General features: G+C 44.6%; 7 protein-coding genes across 7 annotated transcripts; 4 read left to right on the top strand and 3 right to left on the bottom strand.

Annotated features, from left to right (window-relative positions):
• Positions 1-229: 229 nt before the first annotated feature.
• On the bottom strand, positions 230-2,483 carry L201_007372 (pyruvate kinase; the record flags this gene model as incomplete). The annotated part of the gene is made up of 11 exons (XM_066223080.1): positions 230-307; positions 363-453; positions 503-860; positions 910-1,027; positions 1,080-1,088; positions 1,148-1,608; positions 1,651-1,702; positions 1,756-1,845; positions 1,901-2,061; positions 2,112-2,193; positions 2,241-2,483. The coding sequence occupies 11 exons, from the start codon at positions 2,481-2,483 to the stop codon at positions 230-232; spliced, it is 1,743 nt and encodes a 580-aa protein (XP_066079177.1).
• A 672-nt stretch (positions 2,484-3,155) lies between these two features.
• Positions 3,156-4,763, top strand: L201_007371 (uncharacterized protein; the record flags this gene model as incomplete). Its single annotated transcript, XM_066223079.1, has 6 exons — positions 3,156-3,686; positions 3,743-3,901; positions 3,956-4,391; positions 4,449-4,459; positions 4,521-4,644; positions 4,693-4,763. 6 exons carry the CDS (start codon positions 3,156-3,158, stop codon positions 4,761-4,763), a joined length of 1,332 nt encoding a protein of 443 aa, XP_066079176.1.
• A 78-nt stretch (positions 4,764-4,841) lies between these two features.
• On the bottom strand, positions 4,842-5,990 carry L201_007370 (uncharacterized protein; the record flags this gene model as incomplete). Its single annotated transcript, XM_066223078.1, has 5 exons — positions 4,842-4,912; positions 4,963-5,300; positions 5,357-5,457; positions 5,514-5,725; positions 5,795-5,990. The coding sequence occupies 5 exons, from the start codon at positions 5,988-5,990 to the stop codon at positions 4,842-4,844; spliced, it is 918 nt and encodes a 305-aa protein (XP_066079175.1).
• A 494-nt stretch (positions 5,991-6,484) lies between these two features.
• L201_007369 (uncharacterized protein) lies at positions 6,485-9,761 on the top strand (the record flags this gene model as incomplete). Its single annotated transcript, XM_066223077.1, has 12 exons — positions 6,485-6,947; positions 6,996-7,418; positions 7,475-7,490; positions 7,539-7,890; positions 7,934-8,206; positions 8,249-8,290; positions 8,340-8,392; positions 8,442-8,515; positions 8,612-8,724; positions 8,777-8,964; positions 9,058-9,165; positions 9,215-9,761. 12 exons carry the CDS (start codon positions 6,485-6,487, stop codon positions 9,759-9,761), a joined length of 2,652 nt encoding a protein of 883 aa, XP_066079174.1.
• A 262-nt stretch (positions 9,762-10,023) lies between these two features.
• L201_007368 (uncharacterized protein) lies at positions 10,024-10,386 on the top strand (the record flags this gene model as incomplete). The annotated part of the gene is made up of 1 exon (XM_066223076.1): positions 10,024-10,386. The coding sequence occupies one exon, from the start codon at positions 10,024-10,026 to the stop codon at positions 10,384-10,386; it is 363 nt and encodes a 120-aa protein (XP_066079173.1).
• A 59-nt stretch (positions 10,387-10,445) lies between these two features.
• On the top strand, positions 10,446-11,025 carry L201_007367 (uncharacterized protein; the record flags this gene model as incomplete). Its single annotated transcript, XM_066223075.1, has 3 exons — positions 10,446-10,489; positions 10,713-10,821; positions 10,870-11,025. 3 exons carry the CDS (start codon positions 10,446-10,448, stop codon positions 11,023-11,025), a joined length of 309 nt encoding a protein of 102 aa, XP_066079172.1.
• A 30-nt stretch (positions 11,026-11,055) lies between these two features.
• L201_007366 (uncharacterized protein) lies at positions 11,056-14,954 on the bottom strand (the record flags this gene model as incomplete). Its single annotated transcript, XM_066223074.1, has 5 exons — positions 11,056-11,388; positions 11,610-12,682; positions 12,726-14,012; positions 14,071-14,373; positions 14,429-14,954. 5 exons carry the CDS (start codon positions 14,952-14,954, stop codon positions 11,056-11,058), a joined length of 3,522 nt encoding a protein of 1,173 aa, XP_066079171.1.
• Positions 14,955-19,629: the final 4,675 nt, after the last annotated feature.

Genomic DNA, 19,629 nt, shown 5'->3' with positions numbered 1-19,629 from the left:
TATCATCATTGTATGCTTGTGTAGTCAATTCATGTTCGCATGCATGCATACCAATGCTGAATCATCACATTTTATCTCATAATTCTGGAAAATGGCAATATCTATATGGAAGGCAATGAAAAGCTACGGACGGGCAAAACGCAAGCATGTTCTATAGCTACTGATCGTTTTTATGGATCCATCCTATTGTGCATTCGACGTTTCTAAAGGCTATCTCGCAGATCTCCACTTAATCATCTCGGTCAATAGAGTGGAGATCGAGGTCTGCTGGATCAGCTGGTACACTAAGGATTCGGAGAGTGTTGGTCTACAGCGTAAAATAGTATCAGCAAGCTTTTCAAATCGATTAAGATCATACGTACGTGTCCAAGACCACCTTTCCAACCTTGAACAGCCATAACAGTGGCTTCTGGCTTGACGATAGAGAGTTGAAGGGCAACTCGGAGACCATACCTATTAAAAAAAATCAGCAACATCCTTCTCCTAGCATACTTGTACTCACCTGATTCGGTTGTCAACATCAATTTGCCATTTGTCACCTGGAATACCTCGAGGCTCGGGGTACCATACTGGGTATACACCTCGAGATAAATGAAGTTGTCGAGCAGTCTGTTGGTTTCGAGTAACACAGATGATAGGACATTCAGGTCTGTATTTGGAAAGGAGTCTAGCAGAAACCCCACTGGTGGATAAGACAATGATGGCACCGGCGTCTTGCTCCATGGCGGCAGCGACGGCAGATAAAGCGAGGGTTTCAGCTGTTTCGGTTGGTCGGGGAGTGAGAGCTCGGAGTTGATCGAACAAGTGAGGGTAGGCAATAGCCTTTTCGGCGAGGTAGGCAGTTTCGGCCATCATTTTAACTACTGAGGCGTTAGCGATCTGTAACAGACCTAAACGAGCTCTACTTACCAGCTTCAATAGGGTATTTACCCTTGGCGGTTTCACCTGAAAGCATAACACAATCGGCACCATCCATAACGGCGTTGGCAACATCAGATACTTCTGCTCGAGTTGGTCGAGGATTGTACTACAAAGGAGTCAGTGTGTACTGGAAGCGTCGATTGACGGGATAGGCTTACGGTCATTGACTGGAATAAGAGATTCGTCAGCAAAACGAGTTATCCCAGAACTGTATTACAGTACTCACCTCAAGCATTTGGGTAGCACAGATGACAGGTTTACCGGCAACATTACATTTAGCAATCATCATCTTTTGTGCCATGAAGACTTGACTGGCTGGGATTTCGATACCTAAATCTCCTCTAGCAACCATGACGCCATCGGTCTCTCTTAAAATTTCGTCAAAGTTGGTTACACCTTGTTCGTTTTCAATTTTAACGATAATCTTGATGTTGGCACCTTCAGTACCAAGAACCTTTCTGATTTCTTTGACATCATTACCGGATCGGATGAATGAAGCGAAAATCATATCAACACCGTTCTTAACACCGAAAGCTAAATCTGCTTGATCTTTTTCGGAAAGAGCAGGTAAATCGACAGCGGTTTTAGGAAGGTTGACACCTTTTCTGGAAGAAAGGGTACCAGAGTTGAGGGATTTGACCTTGATTCTGTCGCCATCGATGGAAATGACTTGGAGGGAAAGGATACCTGCAGGTGAATTAGCAAAGAACCGAAATTGTCTGAACTTACCGTCATCAACGTAGATGAGTTTGCCTGGAGCAGTGACTTTAGGAAGGTTGGTCTATATATCAAAATCAGCATTCAAATCATGGATGTAGTCTGGCCTACACTCACGTAATCCATGTATATTTGTTCAGCAGTACCTGATTCAGCGAATGATTTGTCTGTAGTGACCCAGAATTCGTGACCAGCATCGATAGCGACCTATCGAGGAATCAGCTTCATCCCTTATCTGTGTCGGCTCTATGCACAAACTCACATCAGTGTCATCTTTCATCAAACCGGTTCTAATTTCTGGACCTTTGGTGTCAAGAGCAATAGCTAATGGTCGACCGTTAGGGTTCTTGGCAGCAGCGGCTCGAGCGTTGTCAATAACAGATTGGTGGTATTCGTATGAACCGTGGGAGAAGTTCATTCGGACTACGAGATTGTCAGCGATACATCAAGCGTAAAAAGATAGCTCCACTTACCAATGTTCATACCAGCATCAGCGAGATTGACAAGAGTGTCGACGTTGTTAGTCTTAGGACCAATAGTAGCGATAATAGAGGTCTACGTATCTCGTCAGCTTGGCTCAGATTTCCTTGTTCACGACGTACCTTTCTGAAGAATTTTTGATCAGGTGTCATTTCATTGAAATTGGTGTTGAGAGACGCTTGCCAGGCAAGCTGGGTGGTTGGGGTGTTGTTGGAGTATGGACTTGTTGACATGTTGAAATGAGCACCTATGGATAACCTATGACCGTAATGATTGGAGTGATATGGAAGTTGTACAGGTTGAGATTTAGGTGGTGAAGGTGTCAAAGGTCGTGAAGGTGTTTGATGTCCAAGCGCGAATGGCATGGTGTGAGTGTGGATTGTGAAGAGTGTTGTAATGATGTTTAGCAACCGTTGAAAGGGGCATGAAGAAAAAGACGGATCAAGAAGAAAGGAAGATATTGTATGTCAGCGATCTGAGACATGATCAAAGTCAAATACTACACGTCTACACAAGTAGTAGTCACACAAGGCATGTCTGATATTAGGTATGACGACGAGGAATGCAATGAATCCTTGCACGTTGAGAGGAATGGTAATGTATTCGTTCTCCACTCCACTACAGCATCATACAAAGTGACTCACTCTTTTAATATGATATAGAAAGCTGTTTTAGCGAAAGATGAAAGGTTGAAAGAGATACAAAGGATGGGAATGTATCTTGTACCAGTATAGGGGAATGATGTATATATGGAATAAGAAGAAACAACAGATCAATTTTACCTTGATCTTACCCCCACAAGAAAGAGTATCACGTTGTTCTCGAAGTACTATTGGTGAGAGATAAAATATTTCATAATATAAACTATTCACCGGCGGTACTTATTTTTATTCCCACTGCTTAATTTGATTAATTTGATTGATTTTGATCACTGACACGTTATTCCCTCCCGTTAGACCCTGAATCTCAGAGAAACTCGCCAAAATCATCATAAACCTTGTCAACTATTCAATCATACATCTTCACTTGTAACGATAATGCCACATCACATCTCACTTGATTCTGATTATTCTCCTTCGGATCAAGAAAGTCAAAATCATACCACTTCAACTTCGCAAACGACAACCTTGGATTCGCTATCAAAGTTATCATCTGGATCTTCACATCAAGATTCTGCCAGATACATAGATCATAGTACTACTTCTCATAGATCAAAAGGTGCAAATCAGTTACATAATCAGATTACATCAGTGGACCATTTTGAAGAATACTTCATTCAGCAGGCTAAGCTCTTCAATCACCTCGAAAAAAGGTACAACAAGTTTCAGAAAAAGCAGAAAGAAGAACAAGCTCGTGCAAGAAATAATCGGTTGAACAAGAAGAATCATCCAGCGTCATCACCAAGAAAGGATAATAAGAAGCGAGATAGACAGCCCATTTCTGTTGCTCCTGCAACCAACAATCACAGCTCTCAAAGTTCAACAACTTCCACCGAAATAGACAATATGATTGGAAATAGTGTCTCTGCACTTAGAGGACAAGTCGGAAGGTCTTTTGCCCAAGCGACTGTAAGTTTGTATCGCAAGCAGATGGTTGGAATGCTTACCTTCCAGCACTATTATAGCGGCCTGCAATTTCCATAACTCGTGCTTCTACCCCAATTGCTTCTTTCTCTTCCTCCCCTTCAAGCTCTGTCCGAAATCAAAAGCTCACAACAAAGAAGAAGAAAAAGTTTGTCAACCCAGATGCGATGACTGCTGAAGAAGCTTCAAGAGTACTTAGAGTGAGTCGATTGAAACTGCGTTACCTCTTTGTAGCTGACCCAAACCTATTTTAGGCTCTCGAAATCGCAAATCCAACATCGTCCTATTCATTGACTTTATCCACCAAATCAACCAAATCATCATTACCTATCCGGGGACATTTCCATTTACCATTAGATCCACGAAGATCTTCTGAAACAATACTGGTTTTTACTGAACCCAATTCACCTTCATCCAATCTAGCTAAACAAGCAGGTGCAGCTTATGTAGGAGGCGAAGAATTATTTGAATCTGTTTTATCAGGGAAAATCTCGCCTACAAGATGTCTTGCCACACCAGGAATGATGCCTCAAGTAACAAGGAATTTAGCAAGATATCTAGGTCCAAAAGGTCTGATGCCTGTAGCAAAAAGAGGATTAGTTGGTGAAGGTGAAGAATTAGCTGAAAAGATCCGAGATGCGGCTGGTAGAATGGAATATAGAGCTGATAAAGAAGGTTTAGTTAGAATACGTAAGTGAATTGTAAACAATTCCTGAAAATCTTTACTGATGATCCAACTTTTTTCAGCTGTTGCCCGGGTAAGCATACTGATCATTGATCACACGTATATATGATATGTGAATGCTAACTATCTTATAGATGGATTTCGAAATCCCCTCAATTGAGAACAATATACGATCTTTCATCCAGACTGTACGAGACAACCAATCAGCTGGAACATCGGATGACGCTGTTACTGCTGCTGCCAAGAAGAAGAAGAAGGGTGAGTAGATGCCTCGAGTCAGATTTCAATGCTAACTTCATATTCCAGGATCATCAATAACCGCTGTCAGGCTCGAAACCACGAACGGACCAAGTATAGAAATTAACGATGTACTGTAGAGTATACGATGCATATGTGTAGTGAAGTTTGAATAGTAAATCATGCCTACTTGAATCTCGCTACAATTTGAATCATTCCTAAGCATTGATCAACAAACAAGCTACACTTCCTAATGCTCGTCTGATGTCTTGATAATCGACGTCGTGTGCTACAAACAATTTTAGCTAGCATTCTACACAGTGTATCGTATCAACTCACTATCCTCGACTTCACCCCATTGCTCAATTTGACTTCTGACTTCCACATGACTAGCATTGGCAGCTTGATCTGCTGTCAACTGACCTTTGCATAAAGCTAGGGCTATCACGAAAGACTTTGACGCGTATGCAGCTCTTTCGAATGCCGCTAATTCCCAGCCGTCCATTCCCTCTAACACGCTCTTCAATTTTATCTTGACTTCTTCGCTTTGTCTAGGTGGTGAGAACCCTTCTGCTGGGTTGAGTTTCACATCATATGTTTCTTTCAACCACGAATGTAAAGGGTCCCAATGTTCGTGCTGCATTCGCACCAATGATGATGGCGTATCACTCGTGAACCTGCAGAGAACAGTATGACATTAGCTACTTCAAAGGTAAAGAAGCTGGGTACTTACAAAATTGTATCTGTATCAAGGTACTTCATCATTTGATCGATCACTCCAGATCTGATGGCGCCTTCTCCTAAGCCATCGATAGCTCTTGATAGCAGCGATGTCTAAGCTTACATAGTCAGTGTTAAGCTGGACAGGCAAGACGATCACAGTCACTTACCACTGGTAAAGCATGTTGTTTCAATACTTCATCCTGATTTTCCCATTCATTTGCGATCAACAAAGCTAACAGCCTTTTTTCGGCAGGTATAACTAACTTGGCACCACCTGGTGTTTTCAATACTCGGTGATCCAATGTGACTTGGAATTCACCGGATTCGTTCTGCTTGATATGGACAGACTTCCAAAATCGTCGAAGTGTTACTTCGGCCCCTAGCAATATTAGTGAGTGTGTTAGCAACAGCCTTGCAGTCACGGAACACAGCATGAGATTCCGCTTACTATTTGTCTGTGTCAATGCTGGCCCATCTTGCACAGTAGCTCGAAGGACCTTTGTAGAAGTGTAAGCTCTTCTACCTATCTTTTCACTACATCTACTTGCTGAAGATGGGGTGATGAAAGGGATTGGTCTAGGCCTGGCCAAAACCAAGCTGGAAGATCCGGTCAAAGAACGAAAGGCACGAGTGAGCGTCGCCATTTTGTAAAAATTGCGTTGCCTTTTCCTTCTAAGGGGTGATAGAAACGAACCTGGCTAACAAATAATTCAGATAGACCCACGAATGTTGACTTTTATTTCGGTAAATCGACAATCACTCATCGCGATTTTTCACAAGGTATTACAAGTTATTACATAACAAGCTTGAATGATTAGCGGAATCAAAATGAATCGTAATCAAATAACCTTAAGTGTACCGGGCATTCCACATATTGTAGATACTCTTCGTAGCTTACGAGTACGAGTAAGATTAGTATTCACCAAAATAACAACAACAAACCGCTTGCTGTCACCTTAAATCCTTTGTACTCTTCTTGTTTGAGAGTCATAGGTTGTGTCAGAATCAGATCTCATGTTAGCGCATACCTTTGATTAATTCCTTAACTTTTCTATCGCCAACGCAATACCAGCCTTATAATACAGTTCTCTCTCGACAAATCCAATATTCAATATTCGTAAGCATCGGCTCATCCAATATGGCTCCCATGAAACACAGCGAGTCTGGCCCCTCGCAATCAAATTCAGACGGTAACAGCAATGCAGACAACAGACAATCAGAAGCACCAAAAAAGCAAAGAAAATTAAATCGAACGTTACCTCAATTGAAGAGAAATGCCGCTTGCTTGCCATGCAGAAGAAGAAGAATCAAGTGTGACGCTGGAAAACCACATTGCTCATCCTGTGTCAGAAGTTATCATTTTTTGGCCAGAACCCAACCTGATGAGGAAAGAGACTCAAAGGGCGTTCAATGCTACTATGACGAAGATGCTGAAGAAGCGGACGATGAACATCACCATCATGTAAACAGTAAAGAAGGCTCTCACGATATGCCCGCAGATGGCTCTAGTCCGCATGATATACTTCATGCTGGTAAGAGGAAACATACTGCCCTTGATGAAGATCCGAGGGCGGTTATAAAGAAACTGGAAGAGAAAGTTGGTAAGTCATCAAACGCAAAGGCTTGATTTTTCTGACGTTTTTTTTAAGCGGAATTACAAAATGCCTTATCCTCAACAAGTACACCTGCTCATTCTTCGGCAACTTCAGCTTCTGTAATGCCTAATGCAACTTTTAGCGAACAACCACAAACTCAGTTAGCCAATGAAACAAGTTCTTGGGCCGGCCCATCACCCAATCAGTTTCCCGCAGATTTTTTAAGTGCCCCATACAACCCTCCTGTGATAACGACAGATCCGTCAACAACTTTCCCTTTCGATTCTTCCTCATCTGCCGTCTTCGATCCTATAAACAGCGGATCAGGTGTTTCTGCACCTCCACCCGTCCCAACTGCAGCTCGACGTTCAACGCAAGCCATCAGTGCTGATGAGATCGACGCAGAAGCAGGAAGATTTAGTGGTCCCTTTTTAGATATACTCTTTCCTGGATGGCCAGCCAACCTGCCAACACCTTGTGAGTTTCTGTGTAACGTTCATGCTTGGTCGAGCTGACAGAGGCTTGATCCACAGCTATGCTTGATCATCTGTAAGTCCCTTCCCCTCTAGATCTCGTCAATACTGACCTGTATTATAGTGTGGAAACATTCTTCAATATGGTTCCTTCAGTCCCTCGAGTCCTACATCGTCAATCTTTCCTAGCTAGGCTTGCCCTACCACCAACGCATACCGATTTCCCTCATGTTGCTCTACTTCACGCTATCTGCGCTTCCGCGGCTCGATATACTGCAGCCGTCAAATGTAGGTCCGTAGCGGAGAGCGTTGAAAAGACCAATCAAGATGCAAAGCGAGCGAATGGAAAAGGCCTTCCTTACGATGATCCGGCGGATGAGACATGCTTCTCTGAGCGTAATGCGAGATATGCGTTCGCCGCTATGAGATATGAGCATGTAAGCGGAAGAGGTCTGCTTGATTTGCTACAAGCTATGGTAAGTGCACACCAAATCATATATGTACTAATGTCTTGTCCAGTGCATCATGGGTCATTGGGGTCAAGCGAACGCAAAATGGATTGAAGGATGGATAATCGTTGGTGCTGGTGGCAGATTGTCCATATGCCTTGGCCTGATGGATCATCAACCCGACGATTTTGGCATGCCCGCTTTGCGTCAATCCATTCTTGGACCGCCAAAGGATGATGCCGAAAGAGAGGAAAGAAGAGCTGTCATGTATTACGTCATGGTATATGATGCGATATCTGCAGCTTCTTCTGGGTGGCCTAATACATTACCCGTCGATGAGATAGTAAGTCATCCCGAGGCAAAACAATTGCTGACCTCATCTTAGACCGCCAGGATGCCTTGTCACCGAAGAGATTTCGAGAACTCAGTAGGTCAATCTTTCGTTTGATTTTGGCTGGCACTGATAGCTAGAATAGGAGAACATGACCGAGAACCCACAATATTACCATTCACCGGATCTTTTTGTAAAGTGCGTAAACAATTTATGCTGTCCTGGCCCGACGCTGACCTTGCAATAGTCACCCTGTTGCTGATGGTTTCAACATGATGTTGAAAGGCATGATTCTATTGTCTCGAGCATGTAAATTCATACGTAAATGTCGGGCGTTGGCACCAGCGGACCGATTGTTGGCCAAACAAATGCCGGAATTCAAGCAAATAGACTCGGACATAGCTACTTTTAAGTGAGTGAAAACTACGAGAAAACAAGCTAATCTTCCTAGTGTCCATTTCCCTCCCGCGCTTCGAGATCCTGTTCAGTATCTACAAGGTCATGCTAAGGGTGTTGATGCGGATTTAATCGTGCGTAACTTAATATCTCTTATGTAATTTCGATTTACTCATTCTGTGATAGGCGGCCCATCTAATTCCTCGTATCGCAAGCATCTTCCTCCATGAACCTTTTGCCGATATCAGTGATCCTGGATGTCAGTCTGCCACGAGGCTATTGATGGAAGCCAGGGCGGTTCTAAACATCGTTTATTTGGTAGTTAGCAGCAATGCTGATATATCGTACATGGTTGTGCCCATCTGCTCATGTGAGTGTGTGCTTTGCATGTTTGAATCCAACATCGCTGACAATTTGTTCAGTGTGAGTTCGTCTCTAGAACAAACCTATCGCTGACCCCAGCATAGCTACTTCTTCACTGCTGCTCGTACTCTGCTTCTTTTCTTTCAACGGGCCCTCGAGATTGGGGACACCAACGCTGCTTATGCTTTTCGATCGGAGATTGCGGTTTTCAAGTGAGTTTGTAGTCTTGCTATCATCCGATCTCATTTGACCTTTGTACAGGATGGCATTCCAAGCTCTCTCGAATCGTTACGCAATGGGTGCTAGACATCTGATCATGATCGAAATGGTCGTATCACACGTTGAAGAAGAAACGTTGGGTCACCCTTTACCCGACAACGATTACGCTCCCCCTCGATTACCTGCTCAACCACCTGCTTGGCAAGTCGCATATCCAGAAATGAGACGCGCCTATGGATCAACACATCATCGCGCGACAAGTGATCCAATCAGACATCCCGACACACTGGCAGTGAATAAAATGAATGAGATCAGAAAGGACAGGTTATCAGGTAAAGATAGTGATATGACGGTTACCGATGTTATAAATCATCGTCGACATTATGTCAATTCCCCCCAAAATAGCAACCACGCAGATGGAGCTAGTCCTAATGGTGGATGCAACAATAGTCCAGGAAGTCCCGCAATCTGGGTGCATTGGCAAAGTGTAGCCAGTCATAGGACAGAAGGTCAACTGCCTCCCCAATTACAAGATCCAAATCTGAGGACCGAAGCGCAAATATTGGACCCCAAGTTCAGATTGTTGTAATTTGGACATTTTTACCATGTAGTATAACCTAACGATAAAACACTATCACGATAAAAGTATGAATTATATGTATGTTACTTATAGCTTGAGCAATTATATGCACGTCGTTGAACCGTATAATAAGTGATGCGGAGCGGTGGATGCCGATCTTGAATACAGTTGATTAACTAGCTGGCATACAAACACGTCGCTGCCACCTCTTAAAAATAATAATTCATGTCTGTTTATTTCCTTTTCCATTTCTCACCTAAAAATCGAGACCATGCCCAAAGCCGACTTCAACCTCCCCGAATACTTTGCCTTGCATTCATACCTCTCCGCACTGCTATGTGGAGCTTTTGTGCTGCTTCCCCGCTCTACACCATGGCTCCTTTCCGAGGAAGCCGTTCAATCCTCCTCTCTCGACCGACCTGAATACGCTTTCTTGACGCCAATCACGTCCCGACCTGTAGCGACCATGGTATGGGATATATTTGGTATGACTGTATGTATGGGCTGGTGGGGTTCAATCATGAGGAGATGGTCTACGAATACTTCCAAGGCACCAGTTGGAAGTGAAGAAGAACTTTTCGAACGAGCTAGTCGAAGTAGTGATATGATAATTGTGAGTGTACCTGATTGTTAGCAAAGCTGACCTTTTAGAGAATACGTGAATGCGCATTAGCGACATCAGCAGCGAGTATCATGATATTCGTACTTCTTACCGCTATGGGAGCTCCCATCGACAGGTGAGTCGAAGCCCGAATGTAATATTCTAATGCCGTTTAGTCACCACCTACACACCGCTCTTTTGTCCATTCACCTCGCTGTCCTGACTGTATGGCCTGTGATTCATACGTTAGGCGTGCCATCTATCTATGAGCCTGGGATCTACGCTCGATTCCGAATGACGCGACTTTTCTGCGAATTCCGGTAAGTCGTAAACGTTGGAGTGCGAAGCTAACAAATCAGCCCCGAGTCCCCAATCGAACGAGCATTGGTATACCCAGTCATTGGCACCATAATTGGCGCATGGTGTGGTGCTATTCCAATACCATTAGATTGGGATCGACCTTGGCAGGTGAGTGACTCATCTGCACAGATAAAACCGAAACTAACCATCACTCAGAGCTACCCACTCACTCCTGCCGTTAGTTCAATTCTCGGATTTATCGCTGGTGGCTTCGCTTCATGGCTTCATTCTGCTTTGGAAGATACCTTCATCGAAGAGCAAAAGAAGTCCGTCCAAGTAGCACCCAGAAAGAAGAAAGGCAAGCGTACATAGATGCACATAGGCAGACAATGCATTCACTACCTACTTGATCAATCTCAACCAAACCGTTCCAATCATACTTTTCTCTCTGACCACTTCCCATGGACCCATGATTGGCCGCCCTCCGTTCACACCTACTAGCCGTCTCTCGATATCCTGCTTGCCCTCGGCAGTGCCTTCAGCTTCTAATGATACCATACCGCGCCATTCGGGAGCCGCCCTATCTTGTGGGCGGATCTCAAAACCAGCTACGTGAAGATATCTCTTCGCACTCAACCTGGCCCCTGAACTCACAGTCACGTCCCGCCTATCATATGCGAGACGTATCGACTGCATGGCCTGCTGAGCAAACGGAGCCAGATCCAGATAAAGTATCTGAGGAGTCGGCAAAAATGGGTAATAGTATGCTGGAGGAATGTCGAATCCGTTGATGCAAGAAGGGAGATAACCAGTCGGAGAGAACGTGTAGTCGAGGGGAATGAGTAGATGTCGAACAAACGGTACATAAATCAATATATGTTCAGTGTTTTTAGGTTGACGAATCGCCGTGTTAATCTAGATTAGGTCAGCCTACGTGGTGAACGATAGTCACTCACAACTAAATCTCCAAGCTGCATCTTTTTCAATGCACCACATTTCTCCAATTCCTTGACACTGGCTACTGCACCTTCTGCAGATGGCCAACGCGGGACACGCTCTGACAAGGGCACAAACACTCTTAGTATTGGCACCCTGCCCACCGTAAATGGTATTGGTCGATCAAACGCTGGCTCGGCTTTGGTGAAAAGCGGGGTGTTCAGGTCTCTTCGCGAAGCAAAAATGCCGGAGACTGGAGAGTTACCACCACTTCGATTGGCTCGACCGGCGTCGAAGCTGGATCGATTACCTCCACCAATAGGCGGAGGCATCGGTAGACTAGGCGGAAGACCAGGTACTGGAGGGGCATTCCGGTCCACAGCGAATGAGTGACGGCCACTATATATGCTTGATACGCGTTGGATGGAGGGAGTGCTTTGAACGGAAAAAATGGAACCAGGTCGACTCGATTCCGAAGATTTACGTGATCGAGCTGGCTCCCCGTGCCGTTTGAAGCCGTATCGTTTGGCAGCAGGATAACTGACAGGTGGAAGAGAAGTCTTTCCAGTGGGCATAGGCGCTGCAGGAGAGACAGGGGACATATCGAAACGGTTATCCGTGTACAAGCTACTGCTACGTCGACGGCCGAAAGATAACGAAGTGGCTGAAGCTATAGAACCAATTGAACCACGTCGGCGGGCTTTTTGAGTCTGCAAGAGTGGTTCAAGGCCATCTTCTTTTGTTGACTGTCCAGCGAGCGGTTCGGGCATGACGATCTCTACCAATCGCTCCTGTCGAGGCATCTTAGTGCCTGATCGCATACTCCCAGCGTCGGATCCAGCAGCGCTTCCCAAGCGCGATCGAGGTCGCTGACCACCAAAATTGTTGTTCGAGCTGGAGGAAGGCAAGTTGGGCATTGTGATTGCAAATTCGTCTTCAAATGGTAGAGGCGGTGGATTAGGAAAGGCTGTAGCGGGTAGTTGTCGAAGGTTCAGGACGATAAGGGTGTGAGATAAGGAAAGATGTTGGAGCAGGTGATGCCATTCCGGAGAGTATGTACTATACGTAATTGGATCATGTAATAGCGATTCCACTGTTCGGGAATCAGCTCAAGTCCTACAACTCAACCTACTCACGGAATCCTTCCCATACTGTCAAGTTAGGCCAAGCCCGTTTCTGATCTCGGTCCACCTGTATGCTCCATTCTTTCATGACCCACCGACCTACAGTCTCTCCCGTGAATCGCTTGCGAATAACATTGGAAGCCCCGATTAGAGACAAAAATGAATTGATCGAGAGCTGATTCAGCAAAGCAGCCTGAATTCGAGCGTGCACCATCAAGAAGGTAATGGTAGCTTTTGGTCTCTCATTGAATGGTCGTTGGGCGGTAACAGCTCGAGGGCTATTCAGTGGCGATTGAACAACAGGAGAAAATGGATGGACAGCGGTACCAACAGTAGGACTTGCTAAAGGGGAGCTTACAGCTCGTCTGGAATGCATGCGAGGTGGTAATTGAGCTGTGGCGAGGGGTTGCGTGCGGTCGGAGGTGATAGGTGATCCAGGTGCTTTCGACCATTGCGCGATAGGATCACTGGTTTTGACGGTACGAGGGTCGACGAGAGGTGGGAGAGTTGGAGAACGCGGAAAATCAAAGTTAAGCGGCTGGGATGATACCCTCTTATTGCGTAAAGGGGTTGTATGTTGAGGTGGTGAAGCAGGGTGAGTTGTCGGATAGACGTCCGATAGTCGAGTATCCGGTGCTCGTGGGAGTTTCTTTGCGGCCGCGTGATCTTTCGAAATACTGGCTATGACTATCACATTGTTCTTCGAAAAACTTCTAGCGAGACCGCCAGGCGGCGTAGGTAATGGTCGAGATTGGGGCTTCACAGCCGCTGGCGTTGTGCTCGATTTGTCACGAGTTCCCAAGGTAGCTGCTATGGATTTGGCGTACGCACTTGCTTCTGTCAATTGCCCTTTCTCCTGGCGAACTTGTGTAGCAGCGGTATCGATCATGGGCGAATTTGTTGTTTCGACAGGTGCAGTTGGAGCTGGTATACTTCTTTTCTCAATCTTCGCCGTTGGAGCGCGGCGGCTGGACGAGATTGATCGACGAGCACTAACCATCTCTCGGGCTTCTGGACGGCTGGTTTGGGCGTATGCGGAGGCTTGGGCACCTTCCGGCAGATTAGCTGGAACAACAGCATCTGCGTCTTCAAATCGACTGTGCCGCCGAGCTGAATCCCGCTGGGGGACTGAGCGCGATGAGATTCGTGGGGAAGTGTTTGGAATTGATAGAGGTGCGGGTTTCGGTCGATTACCAGTTTGAGAAGGGTTAGGTATTTGGTTGGGAAGGGTTGTTGTCTGTGGTTTATGTTGCTGCTGAGGACGCTCCAAGGGAATATTCTTCACTATACGAGGTTGAGCTAGACATATGCCATTGTATTAACATTTTGTATGTCACCGTTTGTATCACGAACTCACCATCTGTTTGACCTGATTTGTCTCGAGCTTGAAAGTCTCCTCCGCTACGTCCATCGGTCCGCAAAGTAGTTGTTTTTGCAGGCGAAAATTTTGGCTCTATCGCATTGTAAGGAGCTGTGGCACTCATCCGGCGAGGTGGGGATGTAGGAGGTGAAGCAAGCGCAGGATGTATGGGATAGCGACTTCTAGGTGAGCTTGATTCAGGGCTTTGACGCTGATTCGGCTTGGGAGCAGTGAAAGCGGAAGCGATAGGCGTAGAAGCGGTACGATCAGATGAAGGTCTGGCTATAGATTTGGGTATTGCTGGAAGCGTTTCAGCGTCTGCTTTCGGGAGGAACATTCATAAGAATTTGCTTACGTTGAGCTGTGGAGGATCTTGCCATAAACCCACGATTCTGCATGGTCATGTCATTATGAGTTGGAACCCTAACGGGAAGGGAATCATAAGATGGACCTGCAACAACGTCTCCTTTTGTCACAGATCCAGAAACTGATCGGATTTTATGAGGACTAGCCCGAGCATTGCCGTTGACCTCAGAATCGACTATAGCTTTGTTTTGAGAGGTCGACAACGACATACGACGAAAGAAACCCGGCTTTTTCGGCGGTATTTGAGAGCTTGTTGCGGTATCAGCCATGACTGTTGCTGACAAGGTGTGATCGTAAGGCGTTGTGGCGTCAGATTGCAGGCTAGAACCTATGACAGGCGAAGTAACAACAGATAGCAGTCTGAGTGTGTACAGAGAACCTAAGCGATGATGATACGACGATGGAGGCGGACAAGCGTAGGTGGATGCTCCAGAAACAAAAGATGCTGGGCGAGAGGAATGGTTTTGAAGAGCTGGAGGAATGGCAAGTATAGATAATGGAGGAGAGTAAGCCATTAGATGAGCAGGATACGAAGCGTTACAGGTGAGCAGGCAGAATAAGGTGATTGTCATCCTACGATGTGATGGATTACGACGAAGAAGTGTGAATTAAATGATGACATTCACCTACCCCAATACAGCTTCGATCCTATGCGATACTTTCTAACCTTTGATTTCTAACACAGTGACCTGAGCGTTGTTTACTTGAACTTGATTCTTTATCTACTATCCTCCTTTCCCTGAACATAGAACCGTATCTGTAACTAATAATCTTCACTTTATTGTCGATGAAACTGGTAACAGGCCTTGAAATGAATCCCAATTATGCTGATTTTGTTAAAAGAATCAATGAAGACCTGGGAACGAATATGAGCATAAGCAATTAAGGGATGGGGAAGAACATTACATATTATGCAAGACGAGCGATACTATCAGGATGGATGAAAGTGAGATATGTAATAATGCGGATGTGACACACTAATAGGGTGATCGGTTATTCAGGGTTCAAGGCTTTATAGTATAAATCCTTGATCCAGTCCGCAATACATCAGCTGCTTCTTCTTTTCCATCATCTTTTCATCGATCTTGTATCCAATTGTCGTTTTTTCGCATAGTGAAACGTTATCAGTAGTTTTCTTATCGTCACTGATTGTGCTTGACCTCGCACACAAGTAAGGGAATCCGCGTGGTTCTACAATGTTCCACCGTCCAGTCTCCGTTGATTCAACAAATCTCGATTTTCCCATGTCATCAACCGATGAAGCATGCCCGTCGTGGTTACGACGTGGTCATTTCACACCTTGCTGTACATCACGGCTTTCCTCTGCCTGACGCCTTTCACTGAACGGTCCGGCTTCACAATGCCTTTCTCTGAATGCACTACACTGCTCGTCAATTACGCCCATTCTCGCACCATAATATTTCGCGTCGCAGATCAAGCGCAACGCTTATAGCCAATTACACCCTTTTTGGTTTTACCTGCAACCTACCTTAGGTTATGGCGGTAAACTGGTCTTGGCGAACTGCAATAAAACAGTAGCGCATGAACTACCTCTGAAGTATACTTCATTTAAACAGATATGGGAAAAATGGAAGAAGGTGGTATATCCTGCAAATCATCTGTTTGGCCTTGCAGTTGCGTTGTCCATCACATCAAACCCCTTCTTCGTGCAATGTACCAGTCATCGTCAGGGAACTCATTTGATAACTTTACAGAGATCGACCGAAGCTAATCCCAATTAGAATAAATGCGAAACACCCTTCACTCTGCTTGGATATTCGAAGTCGACAAAGGATATGTCAGCGCTACAGCTTGCAAAGAAGGCTTGCAGTTCACCCAACTATCTCACCGATACTCGAGCGCACGATTCCAAATCAGATAACCGCAGCTGAAGCTTAATCAACGATCACGCACTGAATTAACCAATGAACTATTCACATCTTGTATACAGCACTATTTGGCTGCGATGTCGTGACGAAAGGATCGTGATCGCTACGTCTGTACAGATTCCAATCAGCATCATCATGATGGACAATACGCGTCAGATTTCGCTATCCGTCTGGATCATATAAACCATATTCGCAGCATCAGCATCATAGAATGGTACATGGCGAATCGTACTCAAAGTGTCGATCTCTATCATTTCAATCCTCCCACTGCAGCTCGACCTCGCTACGACTTTAACAAAGCAACGTATCAACGGCTCGCTTTTCGTTTATTCAGTTATCTCACAAGTTCAGCAGCATGTATTCTTCATCTCTTGCGAATAAGGCTTATGTACACATTACGTTTCATCAGATAAGATGATCCTCATCCAATGGCGCCCGATATTTCTGCCATTGCTGATTACGTGATAAGCTATGAACATAATAGATATTTTTCCCCACCGTCGTTCCAGAAGCCTTGAGGATACGTATCATACGTCGGAACGGTGCAGAAGTGATCACTTAGCCAGGCAATCGTTCACTTCATACTATGCTGTTCTCGCAAAATCCCTTGGCGTTGAAAAAAAGTGTTGTATTGCGCAATCCGTGTCATGATTCGAACCCCTTTCTATTTTAAGCTGCATTTTGCAATCCTGTAGCTGCGTTCCAGTTTGATGTCTTGCGCCTATGACCTGTACCTCTTAGATTTATACGAGAGACCTGTAAGAGTCGTTGATTGTAGTCGCATGTAGAGAGACATCTGAGAGACCTCTAAGACAGTGATACTCTTGAACACATCTTAAATGCACCCATTCAAGAAAACTCAGAGAGTAGAGAAAGAGGGAACGGATGAAGGTATAAAGGTATTAGATGCACTCGTTGCGCTTGATTTCGACAGGGATCCCCTCTCCTGCCTGACATCTCATTATGATATGTGCAGTTGTCTGTCTGGTCGACGGATTATGCCAACGACCATCCAAACGAAGATAGCGACTGAATAGTCTGTGTATACCTGCATACATTTTTTACACTGTCTGCTCTCTCACGCAGGGACGACTTTGGAGCAACTACTTTCTGATTTTGTTGCCACTGATATTTGTCCCACTGATGTCCAGCTCTTAGACGCATCAAAAAACATACAAGAGCTGTAGCTCTTGACGCATCTTAGAGACATCTAAAAAGCCGTCTCTTATACGCATCTTAGGGATATCTAGAAGAATTCTCAAAGTAAGGTTAATTGACCATTTGGGCGGAAATGAGTGGCAATTCTGATCTCCTTGTCGGAATGAGCCGCTTAGATGCTCTATTACCGGTTAATTACGTAATATAGAACTTGTACTATTGGATAACTTATCCCTTATATCAAATTTTCATCCTATCTCTTTTATCTTTTACTTCTTTCTCCTTGACATGCATTACAGGACTTGACATCTATCCCATCTCGGTCGATTAAATCAATCCAGCCTAATCAGCCGTTACTTTGTACATGACAAGACCGGGTCACCAGTTCTTCTCTTTGGTCTATAAACACCTAGTCTCTTGTTACCTTGTATTACGCTGAGTAATCTCTTTGTACCCGCTTAAGAGATATCGTCTCCGCCGTGACATATGTGTCTCAGTCTTTCGTTTGTTTACGCTATGATTCACTCTGCGACAGTAAAGCCGAGCGCCGCAATATATAAGTGATTGCAGATTCGCATCGCATAGAGACCAGAAACAGATAAACGAGTTTGATACAAGTAGAAAAGGTACTGGTGCATGTAATTGCGACGTCACGGTTCTGCGGCTTGAGGTCGCAATCCTTGCTTCCTCACCAAGATTAGCTTCCAGCACCGCCAACGAGCAGACATTTCCGTTAATCCCTGTTGAGTCACGAGGGACCTCTGCCAAGTGGTTTGTCACTCAACAAGCTACTTTTCGTCCTTTGTTGTCTGTTGTTTGGTGCTTTGGATCAGATGCTTCCTCAGTGTCACGATCCGCTCTGTATCGACCTTGTTAGATACAAGACAAATGGAAAGTGATATTCTACAAGCTTGAGTATCACTCGTGGGACTTGTGATATGGTTGGACAGGGAGATGGATCCAATGAGTTGCAATGTTAAGATTGGAAATGTTTGACAAGGTCTTGAAGCAAGTAATAGTTTCATAAAGTATTCCAGTGTTGAGTACAAAGATATAGAAGGGTATGTAACTATGAATAGGTAACTATTGATGAGTAACTATTGATGATTTGATCTATGAGAAGATGTGGATTTTGGTGGGGACCTTGAAAGGGGGTATTTATACCTTTCAGAAGGTCAAATTTGCGACCCAAAATGATCACCTGATCTACTCTGAGAACGGCCTCTCGGAGCGCACCTCTGAGAGATTACTTCCTGAATACGTCTCAGAGTTGACCTCTCCGATATATCTCAGAGGCATTGTCCAGATGCGTCTGAGAGATAACTTCTCATAATTAATTTGTAAAAGAAGGTCTTAGAAGTAGCTCAATATACAAAATATGAATTAGTTATAATCACTATGTAGAACGATCCGGTTCAGAACACTCCGTCATGTCCTCTTCAAGCCCATATTGGCCCAGCGCTGACAATAGTCGCAGGGTAAAAACTTGAGCTGTATGATTTTCATGCATTAGGTAAATATCCACACGTTGTTGCCCCTGATACAGGTTCAAAAGAGGGATAGGGGATGACTCCTATACAATCTGGATCACAACCCTAAGGACTTGTGCCTGTTCCGTCCAATGAACGCACAGAAGAGTCAAATAAAGTTGGTTCAATGTGTCTAATAAATGAGTGCACAGCTATGTCAACAAATATGCTTCTGCAGAACCTTGTAGCTGCTCACACCGGTGTAAATGACACCTTGGTTAGGACCTGCGCCTAACAGCTGGACACAAATGAACTGCGGAAACTCAATAACTTGAGAATAATATGTCAAAGAATTGAGGAGGAAACGTTGGAGCGCGGACAGTGTATTGAGTACCTTTAGTGCTAATTCTTTTTTACTTTTTTGCTGTTTCATACACTGTTTATATCGCTTATGCTTGGCAATATTGTTCGTCTGTCCATATGATCTCATGGCAAAAAACTCATATTTCGATCATCCTGAAGATCCAGACGAAGATAGAATGACTGCTTGTCTTTGTACATCCTCAGTTTTACGAGACTACTTTGTTATGAACCTGTCTTATCTTATCTTATCAATAGTTCCGTTTATATATTTGAACCGTCTTTACCATCGTTACCGTTGATTATTAATCGAT

Source organism: Kwoniella dendrophila, chromosome 10 (assembly GCF_036810415.1).
Source record: "Kwoniella dendrophila CBS 6074 chromosome 10, complete sequence".
Lineage (NCBI taxonomy): Eukaryota > Fungi > Basidiomycota > Tremellomycetes > Tremellales > Cryptococcaceae > Kwoniella > Kwoniella dendrophila.
Note: the sequence above shows the minus strand (reverse complement) of the source record. Positions and strands in the feature narration are given on the sequence as shown.